Consider the following 19,317-nt stretch of genomic DNA (forward strand, 5'->3'; position numbering starts at 1 on the left):
AAGATTTTCTTATTATGAAACTGTTTATTTACATTTATTACAGTTAATAAAATTATAAGAATCTTAAAAAAACGCTAATATAGTGAACACGGTCCTTTATATCCGAAGTCATCGTTGTGCGGCTTATTCTATTACTATTACTTCTTCCGTTTCAATTTCTCTAATTCACTCTGTTGCACTGAAACTTTGCCAGATTTCTTGTACCTTGCGCTTAACGTTCTTCATCGCTCTTAATCTGTTGTTTTATTTGTAGTTTCGTTAAGAAAGCTCTGTCTCTTCGTATTTCACGCATAGCACCTTCCATTTCTATTTTATTTTGTGGAACAATTTTCTCTTTCACCTTTCTCCATGGACACAGTCTTCTGTTTCTTACCGTCATATTTGTATAGAATATACGACTCTAATGTAAGAGTAAGTATAAAAAGATCCTTTGAAATATCTATTTCATTTTTAATACGACATCCAAGTAGTATTTCAGACATAAATATTGCACAGGCGATAGTTACAGGATGTCTGAAATCAGACATTGGAAATATCAAAGAAACCAATTTGAAGAAAACAAGCTGAAAGAAAAAGATGTTTATTAGAAGATTATGATTAATACTGTTGAAAATATATCTTTAATATAATTATACGTTAAACATACTATATCTAGGCCAGGGTAATTCTTCTTATTTTTCTCAAAGTCATGGTGCTTTTCGTTGATTATTCCTTGTAGAACAGATTTGGCATTCCATGGATTTAAATGAGCAAGATCGTATCAGAAAGGAGACTAACTGAAATAAATATGTATAATATAATATGGATATAATACAAGTAACTAAATTTTATTAGAAAGTTATATATTACCTATCAATAATTTGGAAACCTTTAACTATACTTTCAACATCATTTCCTATAACATGATCATTTACGTGTTATAACTAAAACAAAAGTAAATTTGATAACTTTTCTTTATCTGTGTTATTCGGTGACCAATGATTACATTTAATTATACTATCTGCAATAATTGACTGGTAATCAGCATCGTAATTTTGCAAAAATTCTTGTAACTCTTCAAAAGTTTCTAGAACTTCGTACTTGTAAGGTAATTCCTTCCTTGCACTCTCCATGACGTTATTCATTTTTAAAAGACCATCCCCAATTTTTTGCTCTCTAGTCTCACCATCCAATTTCATAACACTTGTTTTTGATTTTTCTTTTGAACCATTTATCATATTGCTTTTGTTTAACTCCTTTTCTTCTTCGTTACAAGATTCTGACTCCTTTGGATAAGTTATCTCCTTCAGAACTTTCAGATCCTGAGATTTCACCGTTACGACCTTCAGCTAATTCCCTTTTGACAGAATTCTTTTTATCTATCTTCCTTTCTTTCTTAATAAGGTCATTCATTGCAGTAGTATTTAATTGTTTATCTCCCTGGATATTTATAGTCTCTTCATTATTTGAACCTGATTCTGCATCTTTAATTGAATTTTCTTCATGTGCTGGGACTTGGTCATTTATAGTTTCTAGCATAAAACCATCATCAACATTTGTGTTTAATCTCATTACTTATATTATTTACAAGTCCTTTCATTCTTGCCAGCCGATCTGCTTCTAAAGCTTCCAATTTCTCCTTTTCCTCTTTTACAATCTCTTCTTCAGATCTTAATTTATCTGACGGTGTACCTATAGCTTCAAACTTCAACTTACGTACTGCAATATCGTAATCATCAGCCTTTGTCTCGGTAGTTCTTTCTTTAACATTCTTATTAGTTGCTGAAACAATTGGAAGGAGATCCCTCCACTCAGAATCAAGTTTCTCCGTTAAACTTATAGCTTCCTCACGAATTTTCTGCTTCTCGGCTTTGCGTTTCTTTGATTCCACTATAAGTTGATGTATCAGGTCTTTCCTAGACTCTTCAGACCTTGATATAGACGAAATACCACCACCAAAGTGAACTTCACCAACAAACTTATGATCCAGTTTGCCAGCTCCACTTTCATCATCGCTATAGTCATCTTCGCTTCTCGGGTCATCAAATTTTTCAATTTCCTCTAATGTCTGACCTCTATGCGTTAATATTTCGTTGTCATTCAAATTATAAATATTCTTTTTTTTTATAAGCTCTCCTACGTTCTACGACAAATCTAGCCAAGGCTTTATCTTCTTTGTTCAGGCACGAATTTCTTTCACCTATGCGCTTATCTAAAAACAAATTATCCTTGTTTTTTAATTTGTACTCTTGAAGAAGCGTCTCTTTTTCCCCTCTTAATTGCTTTTGCACGAGATACACCTGGGAGACCTTTCATCTGTTTTGCTCTTTTTACCCAATACATTTTGTTTGTTCCTATTTACATGCACCTCAAACGGGTTCGAGGATTTCTTCTTTTGTTCATTACGTTTTCGTTGAGAAATTTCCGATAATAACATCTTTTTTGCTTTAACCATTTTTATTTCCTGCCCTTAACGTATGTATCTCCCATATATTTTAATTTAATTTTAAGAAATTTTAATTTTGTATTATAATTATCGTTTCGTAATAACTTATTGTTCGACCGTTATCCCGGAGAAACGTGTTCGCTGTGTAACTTGTCAACGAGAGTCGCAAGATGTCGTCTCGATACGATAATCGACGCCATGAATCAGCCGATCACTTATTTCAGTTAAGATAATAGGGGTGGTTTCAATGATTTTCACAGTTTAAATATCACTATTTATTTCCAACAACTTTTAAATGTGCGTTTAAATTAAGCGTTTGTGAATGTTGCGACCGAAGAGAAGTTGTAGTGTTCTTCCCGTAAATTTGATTGAAAGTGAGGATCGGTGACGATGATGTCAAGGAGGAAAACTAACGATGGGTTCTGCCTGCCCTCTACCAACTATCGCTCGCAGGTAGAAGCGGCCTTCGAGTATCGTACGTGGGAAGCCCGCTTTTTTCGTGTTGAACAGTGATGAGCAATAACCCCAAGGAGATTCTACCTGATGAATATATTCTATAAATTTGTGAAGGGCCTCGACAGTAAAGTGAAAAACGCTAGATCTTACGACGGCCATAGACTTGATCGTCGTAAAGAGAATTTTAAACGCGGCAATTAACGGTTCCTTGGGATTATTGTGGGTCTGTGCAAATATGTCGAAACAGCTGTTGAGCATCTTGGCCGAAGGATGCATTAGAACATATGTTCGGGTCACAGGACGTAACACATATTATTGCGAAATATATATGGATCATAATTAACATCGTTTTTTAAATAAAGCGTATTTCTCTAAATGTTATAATCATATACATTTATAAATGTAAAGTACAATATTGAATTCATAACCTATCTTATTGAAAGAAAGATGTATTAAATTATCCAATGATCGTAAAGTTATAAAATCAGAATACGGTCTTATTGAAAGAAAGATGTGTTAGATTATCCAATGATCGTAAAGCTATAAAATCAGAATACGGTCTGTTTGTGATATTGCAAATTAAAATAAAGCGTCGTTATTCAATAACAATGTTGTCGAAGATTTTATTCGATAAGATTCTCTTCAGGATTAAACGTGCTGCTCACGTGTATACGTATGATATACTTCAGTTCGGAACTATCAGGAATCAGAAATCAAGACATTCTCACGGAATTGTCAAGATCTTATGAGTCATAGAAACACGTATATAAAATTTCTTCGAACATTGCTAATTCCAGACTAGGTAGAAGTAAATAATCAGATTATTCTAGATGTGAAAATAAATCGGAAATGTAGAATAAAATTTATTCACAAGACGGTTTGTTTTCGAGAAAGATAAATTTGCAAATCTAACACACGTGTACACGAGGACAATTCTTAATTAAATTTCTTAATTGACAAATTTTATATCACACTTTTAATTCATTTTCGCGTGCAGAATAACCTTCTTCTGACTGTTTATTGCACTCGGTAATTAGCCAAATTCAAGTACACTCGACAAATATTCGAACTCGTTTTTCTTGAAAACTAAGCCTCCTACTAGTTTTTTCCATAAGCAATTACCTCCATATAATACAATTACAGTATTGTTTTCACAAACGAAATGCGTTAAAAGATTTTCTTATTATGAAACTGTTTATTTACATTTATTACAGTTAATGAAATTATAAGAATCTTAAAAAAACGCTAATATAGTGAACACGGTCCTTTATATCCGAAGTCATCGTTGTGCGGCTTATTCTATTACTATTACTTCTTCCGTTTCAATTTCTCTAATTCACTCTGTTGCACTGAAACTTTGCCAGATTTCTTGTACCTTGCGCTTAACGTTCTTCATCGCTCTTAATCTGTTGTTTTATTTGTAGTTTCGTTAAGAAAGCTCTGTCTCTTCGTATTTCACGCATAGCACCTTTCATTTCTATTTTATTTTTGTGGAACAATTTTTCTCTTTCACCTTTCTCCCTGGACACAGTCTTCTGTTTCTTACCGTCATATTTGTATAGAATATACGACTCTAATGTAAGAGTTAGTATAAAAAGATCCTTTGAAATATCTATTTCATTTTTAATACGACATCCAAGTAGTATTTCAGACATAAATATTGCACAGGCGATAGTTACAGGATGTCTGAAATCAGACATTGGAAATATCAAAGAAAACAATTTGAAGAAAACAAGCTGAAAGAAAAAGATGTTTATTAGAAGATTATGATTAATACTGTTGAAAATATATTTTTAATATAATTATACGTTAAACATACTATATCTAGGCCAGGGTAATTCTTCTTATGTTTCTCAAAGTCATGGTGCTTTTTGTTGATTATTCCTTGTATAACAGATTTGGCATTCCATGGATTTAGATGTGCAATATCGTATAAGAAAGGAGACTAACTGAAATAAATATGTATAATATAATATGGATATAATACAAGTAACTAAATTTTATTAGAAAGTTATATATTACTTATCAATAATTTGAAACACTGCTTCACAGAGCTATGGCGATGAGTTCTTCGGCTATAAAACTAATAGTTTATTCCGGAATATCGCAACATGGACAATTGTAGCTAGCTCAAAGACAGGTACGATTATTTGATTGCCCTACTGATTCGACTAGTGCTATGGTGCGCTGTTTCCGCTCAAAGCCTGTAGAAAACTTCTCGGACACGTTTCGCGACTTATATGTGAGTTTGATATAACAATATAGACCCAGCATGTAAAAATCTGGTCAACTAGGAACATTAGTGATATTATATTTTTGACAGGATTGGCGTGGAAATCCTATTGTGCTCTGGTCACCAGTTGTGGAACCGGAAGTTCCTGGTGTGTAAACGTTCCTGTTTGAACAGCCGTCCGACGCGATAAAGCACGAGAGTTTCTATCATGTTCCTTTAATGATGGGAGTTACGGAAGTCGAATTTAGCGGTATACCTGCTTGTGAGTATTCGAATTAAGATATTTTGCATAAATATATTATAAAGATATGAAAATTGAGTATATCCAATTGTTTTATTGAATTGCGCAGTGTATGAAAATGCCACATTAGGAAGTAATTCTGTGTACCCTGAGTTGAACGATAATTGAAATGCTCTCGCTCCGATCGTATTTATCTACGATCGTAATACATCGCGAGCGAATTACGTCAGTAGGGAATTACGATAATTCTATTTCAACGATCAGCCACTTAGCTGGGCTAGCTACAGAAAGCTCGGTGATGTACGTATCAAATTCTCTTCGTGCTCTAATTGTAATTTGTTTACCATTGAAATCATAAACAAAATATCAAATCTTTTTCAGATATATGGTGATGCTATAACTAAATTTCCTATGTACCGAGTAATCAAGTTATTTGTTACGTATTCGAAATTCCCGGTATATTTTTATAAATTTGCTTTCCAAGGACGATATAACTTTTATATGTTGAATGCCGCTATACCATATGGTAAAACTGTTTACTCTTCGTTTCTCTGGAAACACAATGAGTACCATATTTTAAACGTTTTACGTGTCCTTCAGGTGTATGTCATCATGACGATCTTCAGTATCTTTTTTTCATAAAGAGCCGTTTCCCATACTTCAACAGCGACGCACCAGAGATCCCTATGATGGAAATTTCTACCAGCATATAGTCGAATTTTGTTATGAACGGCGAACCGATCCGTAAGCACGATGGTCAACTCAGGAATGTAAGATGGGGTAGATTGGTATCCGAGCATGGCAATTTCCTGGAGCTGAATCTTCATCCATCGATCAAATTTGAGTTCTTTCTTGAAAGAATGCGAGAATGGGAAAGATTGTTCCCTACACTCTAAGTCTCAAATGCGATGGAACATTAAACACATAAATAAGAACCTATTTCTGTGATTGCTAATTCTATATTATATTATATTTTCAATAGAATATTACGCGAGTGCAACATCAATGGTTATTATTTTTCTAAATCAAATTAGAATGTGTAAATGAAATATGAGAAACGTATTACTATTTCTCGATTATCACTTTGCGGGATAATTAAATACAAATCATTCATACAAAAAGTTTAACGAATTAGAAGCCTTTTAATTACAGAAAATTTTCAGTTTTTAAAATAGATTACATAGATTTTTTACATAGATTAACAAAATATGTTTATGTGAACTATTATATTTTTGGATCTGATGATTGGAGTTTCACCATGGTTTCACTGAGTTCCCAAAACTTTTTACCTTGAGATGGATTCTTTATTCCGTGAGGAAGTTCGGTTTCCTAAAATTAATGATATGTAGCAGTAAACAATATCATCGTTATTTAAGAAATGCTATTTGTAAACAACAAATTGTGGCAAGTTTTGCTTACACGACAATCCGAAAAATATTTGCCAGAAATTCCACTAACTTCACTGGACACTGCTAGATGTATCGTTGTTTGCGCGCCCTGTTCGGTTGTTTTGGAAAATGTGTTCAGCAAAAAATTTAATCCCCAAGAAAATGGAGGCGGAACACTTTTCCAGATTCCAGTGCTTATTAGACCAGGATGCAGACAATTGGCTGTCACACCAGAACCTTCAAGACGTCGTGCTAATTCTAGTGTAAAAACGATGTTTGCATATTTGGAAACATAGTACAAATAGCCAGGCAAGGCCGTCGTTGGATTTACATTGTTTAAATTTAATCTCGCTAAGTAATACAGTCCCGATGCAACGACGATTATTCGACTTGGTTTCGATCGTTTTAGTAAGTCTGCAAAATAATTCTGCAAGTAGTATCTTAGGATGAAGAAGGAAATCGTTAAAAATGAAATTGTCGTACCGATCAAAAGATGTGTAAGTAAAAATGGACCATAGTGATTTGTTCCCATAGTCATTTCCAGACCGTCTTCCGTCACTTTTTTTTTGAATAAGTCTGCAGTTCCTGCGTTATGAATTAATACATCCAACCTAGACTCTTCACGGTTTATTTGCTGCGCAAATTCTCTTACCGAAGTCAGTGACGACAAGTTTAACTCTCGAGCAACGATGTTCTCGTTGCCTGATTCTTTTATTAATTCCTCTATGAAACAACAAATTTGAATTGTGAAATAAAAAATATATAAAACAAGAAAGTTTTGTTCTTTAAATATATAGCGACTTCCAACATACATGTTCATATACATGCTGTATACATGCTGAAAATTTCGATACCTGTCGCTTGTTTCTACATAAACTGATATCGATAAAATTTTTAGCATATATATAACTGATATGAATGTTCAATATGTGTTATTTAAATTTTCATTACGAGCCCAGATAAAAAAGTTGAAAAATTCGATCTCTACCTTTTTCTTCGCGAGCAATTACAATTTTTCAAAATATTTTTTGTACGTCATTTAATAAACTGATCCTTTTAATTTCTCAAAAAACCCAAGTCGTTGATTCAATTTTAAAAAAGTTATTTAGTTTCAAAGGTTGTTGCAACAGCTGCGGAAGTGTATCATATTAATATATCATTTTTCCTCTAAATAGTTTTTTACAGTTTTGTAGTTAAGTGCTAACCAAGTTACAATTAGCAATACAAATGATTTCAAAGATTTAATGTCTATTTATAGTATAAACATAATCGTCTTACTTAATTTGAATACATTTGTAATTGATTATATTGCCTCATCTTAAACAAATCCTAAGGACCTTTTGTTTATTTAAAACGCAATAGAACTTGAACAATGATGGTGATTTAATTTTATTATGATAAAAGTAAGATTTAAGATGAACCTTTTAATTTGTTCGCTGACTCCATATTTCGACAGGCCATGATCAATCTCGCTCCTCTTTTCGCGATATCTTTCGCAGTTTCTTTTCCAATGCCGGATGTGCATCCAGTGATTATCACTGTCTTTCCATCCATTCTGTTCTTACTCTTGCAAACTCCGAACGTGTACTGCATGAAAAAGTAGACCGCCAAAAAGAACAAAAATACAGCAAGCAATGCAGCTGCAGCCAGATACAACGTCGTGCAATGTAGCATTTTTGCTAACATGAGCTAAATGGATAGTATATAAATTGCCAGTATATTATAATAACATTTATTGAAATGTAATAAAGAAAGAACATTGCGGAGTAAATTTACATAGACAATATAGATATCGAACGTGTGTTAATTCAATTAGAATCTGGAGGCTTTATACAATTTTCAGATCTCGATGGACTTAACAAATTATGAAAAACAAAATTTTCTTCTCATATACATATGTTTATACTTAAGAACCGGAAATTTTATTCTTTTACGACATATGCAGCTAGTAAAAAGTAGACGACCATGAACGCGAACGATTAGAGACTGAAAGTATGACGTTCTACCTCATAGAATAAATTGTACAAAGTAACGTGTAAAATAGCTACTCTTTTTAGGATGTAGTATCCTAATATTAAAATTTCGTTTCGTGAAACTTGTGCACCTGTGCATATCTTGTTACGGTAACGCATGTATATGCGATAAAACATTTTCTTCATACTTACATACTTTCCAATTATATGTAAACTATTCTGCACAAAATTATGAAATTTATATATAATTTCATGAAAATTATTAAATGGAGTAATTAATTTTGCAATTTGTGTTCATCTACAGGCGTAGAAAGCCATTTTACTTGCAATAAATGAAACAATAGAATATATTAATGTGATTACAGTCGAATGAGAACGGTAGACGAATTTCAAAAGAACAGCGTTAAAAGTGTCAAGCAGTAAGCACAAAAAGCCGGCAGAAAAATTCTGTTAATTTAACGTTGAATTATACTCACACCAGTCGCTACCAAATTTTCATTCAGACTGGCTCAAGAGTCGCCGTTTCTGGCGAAGTGTTGCCTCTGTACTGACATTGCGATACGTGACCCTGCACCAAGCATTACCCCACTCTCTCTTCGTAGAGAACAGTGATGAGAGAGTGGCTTTTACAAACCTTAATGTCAAGTTTCTCGTAGCCTCGTTTTGAAAAGGAGCTCGTTACATTTTTCAATCCCGAGCGTCTTGAATATATATGTATACGTATTCACGTAGTTAGTCCATGTCAAGTGTGTTTCTCTTTGCCTTTACAATGTCGAATGTAGTCAAATAGCATGCGTTTTTGTTTTATCGTCTTTTCAGATCAGTGTGACGATTTTCAAAGATAAAAACTTCGTGTCGAGTGAAACATTATAGTATAAAGTGTTTTCTATTTTTATTTAAGTGCCACTTTCCTCCAATATCAATCGTTTCAGACTGATGATCCTCTAAACGTTAGCATAGTGTGTCGCCTCATTAATATTCGTTATAACGTAAAAAAAATCTTGCACGTATTTAAACATTTAAAATTCATATTTATGACGTAGTGAATATGAATGAGAGCGATCATACACAATTAGGAGTATACGGAACGAGTATTATTACACGAAGAAATTATCACTAAACGTTTCGTTGAAGTTATGTAAAAGTAGAAGTACATAAAAATTTTATGATTGTAACTAGTATATCTAAATCATACGTGGAGAATTAATATACATCATCTTTAAAAAAGATAAAGCGACAAGTATCCTAATTAGTTCTATGGTAATTGTATTTATTTAGTATCATTGGCACTGTTTCTCTATTTTTACTTTTTTCTGAACATCATGCGATCGAAGTTTGTGCATCGTTTATTTGGTTTTTTGCAAATTGCTTGGATTCCACAGTGTTGTCTATGATCTCCGACGTTAGGTTGGATATTCGTAGGTCTTTCAGCTTTATCGTGCTCTCAAGGTACGCAAGCTTGTGATTTAGGGTGCAGATAATATCGTCGATCTTCCGGATTTTTCGTCTTAATTGCGCGTATACGTGACGAGGAACAGCGTCTTCTTCGTTGATATTCTCCAATGTTCTTTGTGTTCTAGACGCCTCGGCATCTTCTTTCACTTTAACAGGTAGAAAAATATGTGGAAATTCTTTTGCAGAGGAATTCATCTATATACTACCATCTTTTAATTTTGGTAGGTATACATACAACTTACATGAATTTTGATTCTCTAATTGAAACTTTATATTTTGAAAGTAATTCCAGGTGTATAGCCAACTTATGAGCCATTCCAATATAAAGTAGAACATTTCTTTGGCGCGTGTAAATATTGATCTCTTACAATCAAGAGCCTTCAAAATTGGGTGACCAGCAGGACTTGACATTGATTTCTTTGATAACTTTGCCGTAACTTTTATATTATTGCCTAAACAAAATATTATACACTTTGGAAACATTATGATTAAATTCATATCAATATGTATCTAATGTTTGTATTACCTTCTTCGATAGAGTCATTTTGTGGTAGGTCCTGAAGATTCCGGGGTTCAATTCCATCTTTTATAATTTTCTTTCTTATTTCTAATAACATATTTTCAGCAGCTCCAGGATGACAGTTTACTAACTGATTAATAACATTTTTAGTTAATTTCATGTCAATTTTATTTAGTACTTTTCGATTTAACACTTTCCAATTTTCTGTCTTCGTAGTTAAACTGTTGGCTGGTACGTAATTATGGAGATCAACATAGCGAGGGTAATACATTTTAAGGATTTCCGCTATTATTACTAAGGAACAGGTTTCCTAATTATTTTAATTACAAGAAGCTAAATGAATTTCAGAATAATTGTTTCGTGCTATAACTACCAGCATCCGAAAGGTCTCTAGATAAATTCTTTGTTGATTTTGAAAGTGGAATCTTAGAGATCCATGCGTACAATTCTTCTACTTGATTTTTGGTATCCTTCTTATTTTCTTCGGCCATTTCTGTATGTATGATAGATATTTGTGTTACTATATTCTGAAATTAATTTAATAAACGCAATGGCAGAGATACAAGGTTGTATCGAAGATATTTTTCTACAATGTGCAAAATTTTGCACTATACATTGATATAGGTCGTAGAAGAATTTATTAGTACGATAAATCTTATTTTTTGATGGTATTCGTTCGAAATATTTAGTTAAAAATCGTCATAAAATTGACATTTTTCTTTTATTTGAAGTTGGATCCTACTATATAGAACCATTTTTTGATCATTTTTTAATCAAACACATACTTCGCATCGATAAAAGGATTTTTCACGGATTGTCTCGAGGAAATGCAAGATTTCCAAAATTTTGATTCATAATGGCAGAATTTAATAGATAGTAAGTAGATAATAGCAGATAAGTGTAAAAAAAAATGTACAGAAATTTTGATTTAAAAGTATAACCACAAATTTATATAGCAACACAAAATATCCCTAGTATAAAAATCCCTGTTGTTCTTCGTTCATGCATGTTGCCAAACCTTGCACCGAAAGTTTCACTGTATTTAGTAACCTGTATTGTTGCAAAGTAATTGTCATGGCTTCGGAACGATATAGCTTCTCGTTAACAACTTTCAGGTAAATGTTGTCATTTCTTATAAGAATTCTTTGACTTCAACGAATAAATTCAACTTCATAATTAATATCGTCCACTTCTTATGGTTTAATAAATTAGTAAAATTTCTCATTAACCTAACCTACAAATGAAATACATTTATCAGTTTACAGGATTTATTATTGAATATATATTAACAAGAAGGCAAATTTTTTCATGTACTTTTATTTATCTAAGGCTAGTTATAAAAATTAATATTACTTAATCTATTCTCTTATTGAAAACGAATTGATTTCAATGGAGTATATAATGACTCGTCAAATATCTATATAGAATAAGTTTCAAAACGTAAATATCTCACAATATACTTTGTTACACAGCCCGTCTGGAAAATTGGTGCAGATAGAATATGCTTTAGCTGCAGTTGCTGCTGGAGCTGCTAGTGTTGGTATCAGGGCATCAAATGGAGTCGTTCTTGCTACAGAAAACAAACACAAATCAATATTGTACGATGAACACAGCGTGCAGAAAGTAGAAATGATTACGAAACATATTGGTATGGTCTACAGTGGGATGGGTCCAGATTACAGATTATTAGTAAAACAAGCACGTAAAATTGCACAGCAGTATCAGCTCATTTATCAAGAACCGATACCTACTGCGCAATTGGTGCAGAGAGTTGCCACGCTCATGCAAGAATACACACAGTCTGGGTAAATATCATTTACATAATTTTTTAATTTATTGAACATTCAATACTACTAATATATTGCAAAACTATAGAGGAGTCAGACCCTTTGGAGTCTCTTTGCTAATTTGTGGCTGGGATAATGGGAAGCCATGTTTATACCAGTGCGATCCTTCTGGTGCATTCTTTGCATGGAAGGCTACAGCAATGGGCAAAAACTTTGTAAATGGAAAAGTATTCCTTGAGAAGAGATATAGCAAAAGTTTGGAACTGGATGATGCTGTCCATACTGCGATTTTAACTTTGAAGGAAGGATTCGAAGGGCAGATGACTGCTGATAATATAGAAGTTGGTATTTGTGATGCAAATGGTTTCAGAAGATTGGAACCCTCCAATGTCAAGGATTACCTTGCCAATATTCCTTAACTAATTCCTTATATTACGTTATTACAGTAATCTTCACACGATCTAAGGCGAATAAACTAGATTCTTATAATGACATGTTTTATTGAAAATAAAGTTATTAATCCTTTATTTGTGACGTGTATATGGAAAAGTTCTTTTTTTATTTCTGAAAGGTCGATATATTTTTGCTTTATTGGGAATTCATTGGAAGAAGATTATTAAAATAATTTTAAAGATATAAAATTTGTGACCAATTAAAATCATATGTTGCATAGAATTCGTTCATTAGATTCGATTTTTGAATTATATGAGGAAAATATAATATTTCTCTGATAGAGCGCGCCACGAGCATTCATGTTAGTTGGGCGCGATCGTGCGCAAATGTGAACGAGTTTTCGTAGTCGGTGCGCGGCCGGCCGGTTGGTTTGTTTCGTGTGTTGTTGCGTAGTGCTGTCAGTTTTCGGTGGTATTTAGTGTTGTCAAAAAATCGAGCAGAACACGTGACGGCCTCATCGGGCTATTTCTCAACGGATGTGCGTAGGTAAGCTCGCATTTCATTGCAATTAAAGTGCGTTTCGTGATGCTCATCTTGCCACTCGCAGTCTTGCTTCATCCCGATTATCGGAGTATTGTATGTACTTGTTTTTGATATCGAATATATATTCCAATCAGAGTTACTTTTACACGTGTTAATCTTCGCATTCGATAAAAGATCGTATCTATCGAAAATGCAAAATTATTAGTAACTGTCGATAACGGTCATTTATCGAATCGCGTGTTCGTCGCGTTGCCGGTTGTTTGTTTATGTCAGCCATTAGTCACGATCGGTCGTGGAAATATTATTTATTATTTACTTATGCGTACTCGTCTTTTGCAAAGGTCGCAATAGTATGTTGAAATTATTTACGTGTAATGTTCTCGTCGGATCTAACACCTAATTTCTGAGAGGTAAGCAGTATACATAATACGTATGAGCCTCTTAGAAACCGAACTATTCAACTCCACTCTTTGTAAGTTTCTCTATTTTATTACTTGAATACGTGATTAGTATTGAATTTTTGAAAGAAACAAATTATCTATTTCCATGATTTCATTTACCACAAGAAAATGATATATATTCCGAATACTTAAAAAATTCGAAACTCGTTTCTTTACTTTTCAATTTGTGGAGTTAATCAATATCGCTTCTTTATTCTTCTTTAAATTTATATTACTAAGATGACGAATTGTATTAGTAGATTTCTTTTTATCGTATTTCATTTATCTTTAATTACGCAAACCTAGAAAGAAGCATAACAAAATGTAAAAACTCAGTAGGTCTGTGAACGTTGGAATTAACTATCATGGATTCTCGATATTTATGTTTATTTTTATATTAGCAGAATATTACGTCAGTTTATGAGTCGCAAATTCGCGTTTTCTAGAGCACAAACCGCGGGCCTATAATAATTTAAAATCACGAATCCCGGCTAATCCCCGATCATCCCTCGGTTTCTATCTGTCCTTGTCTCGCTGCTATACCCTCTCTTTTTCTTACTAACTCACTTTTCCAAGCGTCGTCTGCATTCGAAACGAACAATACCAGACTTTAATATGACGCATCCGCAGACGCGTTTCCACGAGTAACGCCGGCTTTCATTTACTGCTGCTCGAACAGTGTTTCCACGTTGGTACTTGAAGATTTCCGCGGACAATCATGCCCGTCCAAAGTAAGAGAGGGAATTGCGAGGGTGAAAGAGATGGCTAAAGAGAGACACACAGTCTCGCGAAGACGAAGGCTTGGCTGTGCTGGTTGCATGGTTTGCAATTTTAATGTCGGCATTACAAGAGGCCAGTCAGTTCTTCCTTTCCAGCTGGCGAAAACGCTGAATTTACATTTCCGCTTTTGCAGAGAATCGCAAGCGTGCCGATGTCGCTTATTAAAAATTCTAAAAAGCCATCGAGCTCTCCCTCTTTCCATTCTATATTCTTCGGCTTTTGTCTCGGTCTATTGGTCTCTTGATGTCGCCACTTCTTTCCTTTCTGTCTTCTGCCTCTTCGATCTGAGTGTCTTCGAGATCCGGCACCTTCAGATCGACCGTCGCTTCCACCATCTTCGTTTAACACAGTCGCTGGTTGTTGCTCACTATACGGGGGAATAAGACTATAATGACGCAAATAAAAATTGTCAGAACTTTAATTCAATCATGTATTTCTTAAAAATATTTTTTAAAATCATCATTTATTTAGTTTCATGCTGGAAGATACAGGATGTCAGAAATATTGGCGAGAGGAGTAGAGATAGAAAAGAAGTCGTTTAGTAGAATGAATCCTTTTTTTATTCTAGAGTTTCTTTCCTTTTTATTCTAGACGTTTGTTCTACAACCTTCTTTTATTCTAATAAAAATTGGCTGAGAATGAAATTCCTTCTAAGTAATATATATATATATATATATATATATATATATATATATATATATATATATATATATATATAGAAGTCGTGTTTAATGCTTTTCGGACTTTTGCTTCCGAAAGTTGGGGACATCTGTCGCGACAGTTTGAACCGTACTAGGGTCTAATTACGGGCATTTTTTTTATCCTTTTACTCCTTCTCTTTCATTCCTTCTTTATCAGAGGTCAGCCAGTTGGACTTTACGCGCGAGACAAACAATATGAGAGTGAAATTACACGCTGGTTAATTGCGTGTTAGGTATGCAAGACGCGATCCGTTTGCACGAAAAACGTAATGAGCGTTGACACTTTTGCGGACGGTAGCATAATACCGATTCGATCGTGTCCGCATTTGTTCCTTTGTAATATTCTGCATAATCGACATACCGATTAGTTCATTGGATAATTTTGAAAGTTGGATTCTGACGAACGTAACGCAGTTTGAGTATATTTATTAACTATATTTTTGCAAAATGTCGTTTTTCGACACTCTGTATTTCTAAAAAATGTATATTCTGAATTTATATTCTGAAATATTACGTTCTGAAACTTCAAAATTCTCGATACGAAATTGTTAGAATTAATCTCCGTTTAAATATCACATTTTATCAAATTTATAAAATATCAAATTTATGAAACATTAAGTACTTGAATCCAGCTCGTTGAAATACGAATAAAATAATAATTATATGTTGCTTTCACGCGCTAAAAGTTTCGTTTATTATTTTACTATGTAATATCAGTTGATTAATGTTTAATTAAAACCACGAGAAACGTTCATTTTTCTCGCCACGTACATTAACGAGTCACGAGTCAGTGAAGCGAAAGGATTTTCGTCGACAAGTAAATGAACTTTGCCATCGTCCCCTTTTTCCACGGACGTTAGTAGGTATCCAAAGCTATAATACCACGTATCTATATATCTATATATTTAGAGCTATGCTATATGTATAATGTACACCGATCTAGTAGAACAAGTTCTTAAACTATGTCAGTGGTGTTCGTGTCCGAGAAGCTTCGGTTTAAATAATCGCGCGGTTAGTTCGATAACGATCATTCCAACTCCTCTCGTTACGGTTATAGCTGGCGATATTAGGTATTCGCTGTTTATTTGACACGTTGTCTACATTGCAGTGACTACCGATATCGAATAAACGTACAAATAGGAGGCTGTTATCCACACGTGTTCGACACTCGGACTCTCGTAACGTTATCCACGACGCAAAGTGGAATATTAGGCCACGTAAATAGAGAATTCGTCATCGATGACTGACTGAAGTGGTTGTTGAAAATCAATCACCAATTACTATATAATCCTATAATACGAACAGCTTCGAATCTCTTCTGCCAATTAAACACTCGAAATTTTTTCAAGCGAATGTACTATGGAAGAATAGCAACAAAGTTCTCGATTCATCGACTTAATCTTGTCCCCTCCTGTCTTTGCGTTCTTAATCATTTATTCCTGCAAAAAAGTTGCAGTGTCACGGAGAGCCATCTGTCGCATCCTGTAGGTTTTTACTAGCGAGAAAGGTAGGTAGGTAGGAAGGAAGGAAGGAAGGAAGGAAGGAAGGAAGGAAGGAAGGAGGAAGAACGCAAGACAAGCAATTTAGTCAGACATTTTCGCCGGCGTCTCGCTTCTTCTCGTATGTGTCTACTTTCCACGTTTCGAAGCTTCACCGACGCTGAAGATAGATGGCGAATACACACAGAGAAAATGATAAAAGATTCCTACGATACTTCTTCAAGGTTAGACAGCATTTTCCTTAAAGAGTCGTAGGTCTGATTTAACGCATCTTTTACGCGTTCTTCCGTTGCTTGATTCTTAATGGACTAATCTAGTCATCGGCAAAATCGCTCGTAGAATATCTATTCTCTATTTAATTGAAACCTAGTTCAATGTGGTCGACAGGAAACCAAAACTACGGTGTAGAGAAACCAAAATGGCCTGACATGTAACAAACAGGGCACGATTTCTGAAACGTTTCATTGGATCGCCGGTAAACCGATGGTCCATATATTTTCGACGTAGCTCGTGCGAGTAAAATATAATAGGCAGAACGTGTCCTTCTTCGTTGCAAGCGCAGCTATCCGAGATGTCTTTGTCTCTGTTTGACGAGAAACGGCATTCGGCCGAGCGATCAAAGCTTCCAGAAGCTGACAAGCCCCGGATGACGTCGATCGCTTCGGTTTCCCGTCGTCGCAAGCTCCGATGAACAGCTTTTTTCATCCCGGCCTGCACAAGCCGCCCTGCAGAAGCTCGTTTTCCCTTTTCACTGTGTGGGAGACCGTGCCCTCCCTCTCGGTCCACGGATAAAATTAGATCGTTGCCCGATCTATCTTCTCGCGCCATTTTTCTAGCTCTAGCGGTTTTGCTCGCACACGTTCACCTTGCTTGCTAGCTCTGTTCCTTTCTAGTTTGTTCGCCGTGGGAACACCGAGTTCGTGCAGACCAATGATTGGACTTGTTAGCGATAAAAAAAAGTTCTCCTGATGAACTTTTGTTCATCGTTTGGTGAATAGGTACCATAGAAACAGGTACACTAGCGTCCATAAGTATTTGCACATTTCGAAATTATTGCGAACGTGTGAAATACACTTGGAATGAATCTAAGAGACGTGGAAAAGAAAAGGACGACGAAATGCTAATACTGTTTCAAAATATTTCGAGTAAGCGGCACGATAGATTCATAGAAGTTGGTCGCAAATGTTGCAATACTTTGGTGTATCACTGTGTGGGCATGAGTGGTTGCGTATACGAAATCAAACTAATTTTCGCTGTATGAGCGCGATGCAGATCACTCGCGTTACCAGGGAATTCCTTTTAACGTTCAAGGTGTCTTCGTCTTTGTCCTGGGAAACATAACTTCGTCCAAGAATACAATGAGCGGCGAACATCGTGGAATGTAATTAAGCCGGAGTTACTGACGGAACACGGCTGATGTCAAATTATGGGGTTGCCTTACCCTCTCCTTCCCTCTCGCCCTAGTTCGTCATACTGATTTATTTCCTGCCAACCAATAGCTTCTGACGTTTTGCGGCGCACGTTCCATCCTTTTGTGTCCAATATCTTGGGAATTCTGTGTATCTGAAACTTTCCTCAATGACGGTGAAAATATTTTTCTAATTTTCATATTTTTCCACGGATAAGTGCTTTGAGTTATTTAAATTATCGAACAGAGTTACGCGGAAACGAGCATAGAGGTTTTAGATAGAGCGAAGAATGAAATTTCTCCGCTCACGTTTAGACGAGTTTGCTAGTGCAACGTAGTCACTAATACTGAAACCATACGGTAACCGACGTGCAATCAATACTATCGTCGCTCGAACGTTATTTCATACCACCTCAATAATCACCAGCACGCGCCAAGTTATTTTCGAGAATGTGTCATTTTAATTGAGATACAGGAATTTTGGAAGCTCTGTGGAATTCCTTTGATTTCCCAGATTGCGAATAATGAAAAAGAAACGAGTAGCAACGATCTTAAAGAATCTTTTCAAATTTACCAAGTTAATCATTGCATTTCGACCTACAAATCTTCGTTGCTTCTCTTTTACTTAAAAAATGCATTAGCCATTCGCCATCGAGGAAAGGAACTTTTCTTAATTACGGAGAAAAATTGCTCGGCATTTTGAGACTCGCGTTCCTCGGATCGTAATTATTCCGTAACTCCATTGTCGCGCTTGAATCACGTCTACCGGTTTATTTTTGTCTTGACTTTGCTCTATTATTCAACAATATTTCCATAACTATCGCTCTCGCGCGCAGCAATTACGAATTTTCTACGAATTCCCTTGCTATAGCTATATTTTCTAAAAGAGTAGGGCAGTTTCAATCACATTCGTAAGAGTCGTGGTCGATTATTCGACTCGCGTTGGATGTAAATGACGAGAAAAAGTCGTGCTTTTAACTGCACGCCGTCCGCCCCTGAATTATAGCAGTTTCGCTGGAAAGTTCTCAAACAACACATCGTTCGCTCGAGTATGTGTTCCCGGCGCTCATATACG

The 19,317-nt window shown here is 35.0% G+C and overlaps 3 protein-coding genes, 2 long non-coding RNA genes and 2 pseudogenes across 8 annotated transcripts in view; 3 read left to right on the forward strand and 4 right to left on the reverse strand.

Moving 5' to 3' along the window:
- Positions 1–311: 311 nt before the first annotated feature.
- Positions 312–2,831, reverse strand: LOC138187760 (nucleolar protein 14-like; annotated as a pseudogene).
- Positions 2,832–4,269: 1,438 nt separating this feature from the next.
- On the reverse strand, positions 4,270–5,009 carry LOC138187598 (uncharacterized). Its single transcript, XR_011175217.1, has 3 exons — positions 4,904–5,009; positions 4,701–4,830; positions 4,270–4,617 (listed from the first exon to the last, which is right to left on the reverse strand). It is a non-coding gene; the product is annotated as an uncharacterized LOC138187598 (long non-coding RNA).
- On the forward strand, positions 4,995–6,781 carry LOC138187592 (esterase E4-like; annotated as a pseudogene).
- Positions 6,478–9,621, reverse strand: LOC138187590 (retinol dehydrogenase 14). 3 transcript variants are annotated; one of them, XM_069128545.1, is made up of 5 exons: positions 9,193–9,621; positions 8,165–8,330; positions 7,227–7,466; positions 6,775–7,157; positions 6,478–6,684 (listed from the first exon to the last, which is right to left on the reverse strand). In XM_069128545.1, the coding sequence occupies exons 2-5, from the start codon at positions 8,295–8,297 to the stop codon at positions 6,580–6,582; spliced, it is 861 nt and encodes a 286-aa protein (XP_068984646.1). In that variant the 5' UTR covers positions 8,298–8,330; positions 9,193–9,621; the 3' UTR covers positions 6,478–6,579. The 3 variants fall into 3 exon arrangements, with proteins under 3 accessions (XP_068984646.1, XP_068984644.1, XP_068984645.1); XM_069128543.1 differs by having other exon boundaries at positions 8,165–8,432; positions 9,195–9,620; XM_069128544.1 differs by having other exon boundaries at positions 8,165–8,383; positions 9,193–9,620.
- A 414-nt stretch (positions 9,622–10,035) lies between these two features.
- LOC138187600 (uncharacterized) lies at positions 10,036–10,782 on the reverse strand. Its single transcript, XR_011175218.1, has 3 exons — positions 10,698–10,782; positions 10,407–10,623; positions 10,036–10,317 (listed from the first exon to the last, which is right to left on the reverse strand). It is a non-coding gene; the product is annotated as an uncharacterized LOC138187600 (long non-coding RNA).
- Positions 10,783–11,679: 897 nt separating this feature from the next.
- On the forward strand, positions 11,680–12,970 carry Prosalpha2 (proteasome alpha2 subunit). Its single transcript, XM_069128548.1, has 3 exons — positions 11,680–11,806; positions 12,164–12,496; positions 12,567–12,970. Exons 1-3 carry the CDS (start codon positions 11,694–11,696, stop codon positions 12,895–12,897), a joined length of 777 nt encoding a protein of 258 aa, XP_068984649.1. The 5' UTR covers positions 11,680–11,693; the 3' UTR covers positions 12,898–12,970.
- Positions 12,971–13,260: 290 nt separating this feature from the next.
- The window catches only part of msi (RNA-binding protein musashi), a 132,079-nt gene continuing 126,022 nt past the window's right edge, over positions 13,261–19,317 (forward strand). The window contains exon 1 of one of the 2 annotated variants that reach the window (XM_069128532.1): positions 13,261–13,417. The gene's annotated coding sequence lies outside the window, so the exon portion shown is untranslated. The remainder of the gene's footprint in view (positions 13,418–19,317) is intronic. The other variant, XM_069128533.1, reaches the window with a different exon arrangement.

The sequence above is a fragment of the Bombus flavifrons genome, chromosome 15 (assembly GCF_040668555.2).
Source record: "Bombus flavifrons isolate JBK064 chromosome 15, iyBomFlav1_principal, whole genome shotgun sequence".
Classification (NCBI taxonomy): Eukaryota; Metazoa; Arthropoda; class Insecta; order Hymenoptera; family Apidae; genus Bombus; species Bombus flavifrons.

What these genes read in the sequence shown, in the direction of transcription:
- LOC138187590 (XM_069128543.1), bottom strand. Translation starts at nt 8,429, where the DNA reads ATGTTAGCAAAAATGCTACATTGCACGACGTTGTATCTGGCTGCAGCT. An exon ending in GTCAGCGAACAAATTAAAAG is followed by an intron (nt 7,467 to 8,164) that starts GTTCATCTTAAA and finishes GTTGTTTCATAG; the next exon opens with AGGAATTAATAAAAGAATCA. An exon ending in AATATTTTTCGGATTGTCGT is followed by an intron (nt 6,685 to 6,774) that starts GTAAGCAAAACT and finishes CATTAATTTTAG; the next exon opens with GAAACCGAACTTCCTCACGG.
- Prosalpha2 (XM_069128548.1), top strand. Translation starts at nt 11,694, where the DNA reads ATGCATGTTGCCAAACCTTGCACCGAAAGTTTCACTGTATTTAGTAAC. An exon ending in TTCTCGTTAACAACTTTCAG is followed by an intron (nt 11,807 to 12,163) that starts GTAAATGTTGTC and finishes TTTGTTACACAG; the next exon opens with CCCGTCTGGAAAATTGGTGC. An exon ending in CAAGAATACACACAGTCTGG is followed by an intron (nt 12,497 to 12,566) that starts GTAAATATCATT and finishes GCAAAACTATAG; the next exon opens with AGGAGTCAGACCCTTTGGAG.